Source organism: Salmo salar, chromosome 19 (assembly GCF_965601325.2).
Source record: "Salmo salar chromosome 19, fSalSal1, whole genome shotgun sequence".
NCBI classification, from domain to species: Eukaryota; Metazoa; Chordata; class Actinopteri; order Salmoniformes; family Salmonidae; genus Salmo; species Salmo salar.
In genome coordinates, this window is record NC_138309.1 from 54,201,619 (window position 1) to 54,208,803 (window position 7,185).

Here is a 7,185-nt window from a genome sequence, read left to right on the forward strand (position 1 = left end):
GCGGGTACGTTTTCAACGTAAATATTTACTGTTGTAGGTTCCCTATGGAACGCTCTGACTAAACTCAACTCCACGATGTACTTACAGTACTTCATACATGAAATAAATATTTACTGTATTTACAATATTTGCTGTTGTAGAGTCCCATGCACCTTGCTGACTAAACTCATCTCCACTATGTACTTCCGTTGATGTGAAGTACATCGTGGAATTTAGTTTAATCAGCACTCAGCATCCTTCACCCGGCCCGATTTATAACAATAGATGTTGGTTAGCCTTTATTTTATCAGGGAGTCATACAGTATCGCTATTCTGTGATTCCGTAGCCTCTTCGGTGTGGGAGACCTGGAGCTAAGACGCTACATGTAGCCTACATATGAGATTATTGCTTACATCTGATGTGTGAAGTTTTATTGTACCCACACCCACTGGGTGTATCATGCATGTAAATGTCATTTGGTTTGAAATGTGAATTTGGGTATTTGTGCACTTCTACTCTGTTTGACTTGACGAAGATCCCGCTAGTTGGTAATTATGTTATTTTCAAATTAATTGATACACAGCGGTGATTGACTTGGACATAATATCTCTCACTCAATGAATTTCTGGACTGACTAGGGTTTTTGGGCACATAGATTGTGACTTTCAATTGAGAGTAAATTAAATTAATTAATTCACTGACATCTACTGGGAATGTGTTTTTAATGTGGGGCCTAACGAATAGGAATAGACAGATTCACTTCTAAACGGCGAAGTGACAATTTTCGCGATCATTTTACTTCTGGGTAACGGATATTAGCCTAGACGTGGTCCCTATGATAATATGGCAGTACAGATCAATTCAATTCCAATGGTCAAGGAATCGGACCGTGCGTGCGTAATAATCACCTGTCACTTTTAGAACATCTTGATTCTCTGTCGAAGGAGAGATTTTGACAGTTTTTTTGCCACCAGAGTCACTTTCCAAACGGTCCTTTTTCCGTCTTTGGTGTGAGAGGGGATCCCGTATGGCGACGATGACGCATATATTGCCTATGAATGGAGGTGGATGCAGCTCGGGCAACTCTATTGGAAAAATCTTCGGAAACCCTCTATTTCATAGAAGTGTGACGTCTGGCTTAAAGCCCGTGTAAGTCAGAAGACATACAAATACTTAACTCTGTGATTAACCGTTATTAACGACACGTTACTAAATACACATTCCCGATCTTGCTGTGCATAGATCAGTGTTGAAGGCTCCGGTCAAGGCATTCCGAGGCCATGTGTCACTAGAGAGAATGGTGAGAGACGTGGAATTATACTCCCCAGTACTGATAGTTCGACATTTTTCTTTTACTTCTAGCAGGGTAGTTGAAGGACTAGGACAGAACCACGATTATTGCTGTGTCAAATTGAGTAGGTTAGAGATACATCATAAATGTCCTAATCCTGACAGGCAACCAATGATTAATAGTAATCAGTCTTTACCTGCGTTCCACTTGAGAGCTGCATGAGCTGGTGCATGAAGGGACTATAGGGATAAGATGAGCATGAATGTGTACCAAACATTTCTATCTTAACCATATCGTCATGTTTTTTTTTCTTCTATCTTATCTTATTATTTTGATTTTGACTGGTTACTATTTGTGTCCAGCTGTCTGCCTCTTCACATGGCCGTCAAAGGACACAAGCAGGCCACACCAACCGCTGGCAGCTGCGCCACCCCCTTGGCAGTGATCTGCTGGGGCAAGCACAAGCTGAGAGAACCATGAGAGTGGCCCTCAACACATCACTCAGGACCATAAGGACAGGTGTGTGTGTGTGTGTGTGTGTGTGTGTGTGTGTGTGTGTGTGTGTGTGTGTGTGTGTGTGTGTGTGTGTGTGTGTGTGTGTGTGTGTGTGTGTGTGTGTGAGTGACCTATGTGCTACAGTTTGACAGAAGTGTTTACATTTATTATCCTAAGATAAAGGTCTTGAATGGTACAGTATTAACAGTATTAAGATTAGTTGAGGTTGGCAGAGGCCCTTGGTTCTTCAAGGAGGTACTCCTCCAATGTTACCACAGAGCTCTAAGCCTGCCGAAATCTGTACGTGGCATGCTGTGTCCACAGTGCCAAAGTCAGTGTGACCCAGCCAAGAGCCCTGCCTACCAGGAGGGGTGCTAGACCCGATTGATGCCAACCACGCCAACCTGGTGTTGAGAAACTGGCAAAGTTATGGGGAGATTGGCACCTGGAGAGATCTGACAGCAGCCGGTTTTCAACTAGACTGGCAGTGCCATCCCAGAGACAATTAGGCCTTTGACATCTTCCAGATACGCTGTGTGCATCTGTGAGAGCAGAGGAGCGTCACAGGGGAAAACAATCGCAGATAAACTAAACAATGATGAATACTTTTTAAAGGTTACATTGGGATGCAAAATGCCAAATCAAGTTGAACATGAGAGGTTTTTATTCAACACTGATCATTTGGGGGGCTTTTACAGTATCACAACATTTTCAATGCCAATCCATCATTGCACCTCCAAACTTAACGTGAAAGTCTGCCATTGTTACTGTCACAGAGTTGTACGTGTCTACTGTTGAGTCCAAACCCCCCTTGTGTATCACCCCTCTCCTCACCCTTCTCCTGTCTGTTTGTTTTCCAGCTGACTCTCCACAGCCCTACCCTCATGATGAGCCCCCCCTGCCACGGCTTACCCTCCTAGCGAGCACCAGCCTGCCCAGAAGCCCCAGACGCTGGTACGCTGCCAGGCCCGCAAGGGCTCACACTGACAACCATGGAGAAGGAGAGACAGAGGGAGGACAGTTGATCAGACATTTGGGGCCTGCTGCCAGCCGCATGCAACCAGTATGGAGCAGGCTGCATGCCACATTGGAACATGATTATCTTTCATTTGGTCTGCTTTTGTGTGGAGCACAATGGCCACCATAAAGGGGGCAGACCCACCTGTAGAGTTGGTGAGATGGTCACGCTGGGAGCATTTGGGCTGGACGGGAGGGGTGACTTCTGATGGGGACAAAATGGTTGTGTTCTGAAGGGCTCACCTTTTGTTAGTTCGCTTTTTCAAGTTGCTGACAAGAGTTAGATGATTTTCCATGAGATAGGTGTTTACCGTTTGAGTTTTTGATTTGTGAGCTTATGATGTTGTATTTTTGTGTGTATTTGTTATGTAGTGTGCCAGGTCATTCCAGCAAGGCTACACCAGAGGACCTGTTCTACCTCCTGTCCCGCAGTGTTGTCCATTACAACCAACCAGGTTTTTCTTCAACCTGTCCGTCTGTTTCTCTCTCTCTGTGTGTCTCTCTCTCTCTCTCTCTCTCTCTCTCTCTCTCTCTTTCTTTCTGGCTCTCTCTCGCTTTGTCTCTCCCTCTCCTTCTATGCCTTTCTCTCTTGCTCTCTCGCTCTCTGTCTCGTCCTCTTTCTCTCTCCCTCTCCCTCTCCCTCTCCCTCTCCCTCTCTCTCTCTCTCTCTCTCTCTCTCTCTCTCTCTCTCTCTCTCTCTCTCTCTCTCAATTTTCAATTAAATATGCTTTATTGACATGATGTAACAATGTACAAATTATCAAAGCTTACTTTGGAGATTTACAATATTAACATAATTAAAATAATAATCATCAATATTGTCAACGGGACAACAGTAACAACAATAATCAAGGGTCAAAATAACCATACATTGAAAATAAAACAATAAGCATAGAGGACATGTTGCAGGTTGGTTGGTCTGTCAGACACTGTCCCTCATCTTATGGCAGGCAGCAATGTAGTGTGCTGCCAACCCACAGCTCTCTGCGTCCTCCCCCAACAGGACGGGTAGCCTATTCTCACCAGAGAGGTCTTTGAAACCTTGAATAAGGGGTTCAAATTTGGGGAAATGACACTCTAATTTTGAAAATATTTTTTACATTTTGTCAGGAAATGCAGCTCTGTCTCTCTGTCTCCCTCTTTCTCTGTCTCTCTCTCTTTCCCTCTTTCTTTCTTTCTTTCTTTCTTTCTTTCTTTCTTTCTTTCTTTCTTTCTTTCTTTCTTTCTTTCTTTCTTTCTTTCTTTCTTTCTTTCTTTCTTTCTCTCTCTCTCTCTCTCTCTCTCTCTCTCTCTCTCTCTCTGTCTCTCCCTCTTTCTCTCTCTCTCTCCCTCTTTCTCTCTCTCTTTCTCTTGCTCTCTCTGTCTCTCTTTCTCTCCATGAACGTTGTTTCCAGTTATTTTTTCCCCTCTTGCTCTTTTTAACGAGGTGAAATATGTAATGTACCATTTTTAAAGTAAAGTAACAAAATGCTTGGAGGGTGCTGTCTCACTGAAAGGGTGACGACCCCCAGTTAAAAAATGTGCCATGAAAGGTCATGATACCGTAGCAGTGGGAGCTGTCAGCAAACGTAACGTCAACAACAACAACAAAAGCAAAAACTAGCCTGGCTCAGTGTGTTGTCTGTTTGTTGTCAGACGTGGTGCTGGAGTGCCTGGGAAGCCAGTGGGAGCTGCACTGCCCTAATCTCACCAAGTCAGGCACCCTAAGCGACCTCTACATGTCAACCAGACAGCAGAGGGCAAGGAGCCTTCAGGACAGAGCAGGTGCGCTGCTTAAATGTGTCTCCCAGAGGCCAGAGTTCTGATCTGATTACAGTATCTCTGCATCTCTTACTGACTTTGCTATACTTTTTAGTGTTATCTGTGCTGTGTATTGGAGATAAGAGTATTACAACCCTAATGTCTCTGCATCCTCTCTCTGGCTCCTTGGAAGTTGTGGAAATGTACATTTTCCATTTCCCATTGGTTCTAGGAACGAAGCCATAAGTTTCCTCACCGGTAAAGCTGAACGTTTTTTTTAAACGTTCTGAGAACTGAAGTGAAAATGTCTGTTCTGGGAAAGTTTATTTTAGGTTGCAAGGAGGTTCTGAGAACATTTTACTTTGGTTCCTTTGAAAGTTTTCCTGGGAGGTTTTATTAACGTTCTGAGAATGGAACTTATAGGTTATTTGTAGTTTTTTAATAACTTCCTTAAAACTTTTGCAGAATGTTTCAATAAAACTTTTAATAACACTGCTAGTTTATTTTGGGTTCACTTTTTTGAACTCCAAGTACAGATAGGACATATAGAAATCATTTTCTTTAGGCATTAATCACACAAACACATTACTTTTTTATTATGACACGGCATCAGTGAGATTCAAACCTATAATCTACTGCCCTCTATCCATGGAATTAGTCCACTGGGTCACCAAATGAAGCTGAACGCACTAAACAAAGAAAGAGGATAGAGTTTTGTTGATGCTGAGAACAGAATGTATATGTTTTTAAATAACATTCTTAGATTCTGACCACATCGCTCGCATCACGTGCGTGGCAGAATAAATGTACACATACATGTTATTCAATCATTGCACCCACACTGCTCGCGCACGCCAACAAGCGCCTGTGTTGCCAAGCGCTAAAATAGAAGTCAGTTCTATTTGTGACGCTGAACGCGGTGCATGCCCTGCCTCTCCCATCTTCTCATTGGTTTATAGAAGTATATACGTGCCATCTCCTCATTGGTTGTACCCATGTGGATGATTGAAAGATGAACTGAGGTCGGTCAGTTGGTTGTGGTAATACACCTTATTATGAAAGTTAGATGCCAATCGCCATATAAAGTCCAAAGAAGAAAAGGCCTGGAAGGAGGAGAGATGACTAGAAACGATTCAGTTGACCGTTTTATGTGTGGATTAATTGTCGGAATTGTTAGCATTCATGAATATGTTATTCAATGTATTTCTTTGGGCTAATAGCAATAAGTATTTCGTGTTTTTTTTTTGTTTTTCTCAAAGGTATTTTTATTTGCCATTTTTTATGATAATACAGATAATATAAACAGAACAGGTAGAGGACAGAACACACACAGATCCCCTACCAAATCAAACCCACCCTAACCTCCCTTGCTCCAACAGAACACACACAGATCCCCTACCAAATCAAACCCACCCTAACCTCCCTTGCTCCAACAGAACACACACAGATCCCCTACCAAATCAAACCCACCCTAACCCACCTTGCTCCAACAGAACACACACAGATCCCCTACCAAATCAAACCCACCCTAACCCCCCTTGCTCCAACAGAACACACACGGACCCCCTACCAGATCAAACCCACCCTAACCCCCCTTGCTCCAACAGAATACACCCGGACCCCCTACCAGATCAAACCCACCCCAACCCCCCCATTCTCCAACAGAGCCCCACCTCAATTCCAGACTTAAAGAATTTAAATATAATTTTTATAATATAATCAAATAACAAAAAAAAAATGAGATATAATCAAACAAAAATTAACGAACATTAACAATAGTGATTCAAATTCTAACTTGGGTTGGTTTATGTCTTCCATGTCTAACTGGGTCCATGTCTTCTACAAAGGATAGGAAAGGTTGCCAGATATTCTAAAATGTAATTGCAGATCCCCTAACGGAGTAGCGCATTTTCTCTAGCTTGAGATGTTGCATAACTTCCTTTATCCAATGGTTAAAAGTAGGAGGAAACCGATCCTTCCACTTAAATAGTTTAAGACGTCTAGCTAGAAGAGTAGTACATGCCAGTATGTTGCCCATAGAATTGTTTAGAGGGGCCTCCTGTGGTGCCACTCCAAGTAATGAAAAAAAAAGCAGAAGGTTTATAGGCCTCTCCACTACATTAGAAAACGTCTCAAAAATGGATATCCAGAAATCTGTCACTTTTGTCCAAAACGTGCAATAAAGTAGCAGGAGCCTGCTTACGTCGGTCACACGTGGGATCTATTTCTGATCTAATCTTGGATAATTTTGCCTTTGACCAATGCAGCCAATTAACTATTTTTTTTAAAATCTCTCTTAGACAAATAGATGAAGAATGTATTCTCTGAAGCATATTCTGCCAAATTTCATCTGAAGTTGCTCACCTAAATCCTCTTCCCATTGATTTTTAAGAGATTATCAAATGCTTTTTTAAATATATATTTTTGATACTTACAGGGGTCATAAAATTCCAAATCAAATAGCTAAATGATCGTTGGTATGACCTTCTTAAAACAATTCCATATGTTAGCTTAGTAAAAACCCAGCCCCGGGCCCTTAGATCTTATAGAACCATGAGGAAACTTGTAGGAAATGTTAGAAACATTGTTTCTGTCATGACTTCCGCCGAAGTCGGGTCCTCTCCTTGTTCGGGCGGCGCTCGGCAGTCAGCGTCGCCGGTCT

At 42.5% G+C, this 7,185-nt stretch overlaps 1 protein-coding gene across 1 annotated transcript; it reads left to right on the forward strand.

The window, feature by feature from the left end:
• The first annotated feature begins 881 nt into the window (after nucleotides 1-881).
• LOC145862306 (BTB/POZ domain-containing protein 16) lies at nucleotides 882-6,119 on the forward strand. Its single transcript, XM_082965785.1, has 5 exons — nucleotides 882-1,280; nucleotides 1,634-1,790; nucleotides 2,627-2,720; nucleotides 3,156-3,238; nucleotides 4,419-6,119. Exons 1-5 carry the CDS (start codon nucleotides 1,278-1,280, stop codon nucleotides 4,586-4,588), a joined length of 507 nt encoding a protein of 168 aa, XP_082821911.1. The 5' UTR covers nucleotides 882-1,277; the 3' UTR covers nucleotides 4,589-6,119.
• Nucleotides 6,120-7,185: the final 1,066 nt, after the last annotated feature.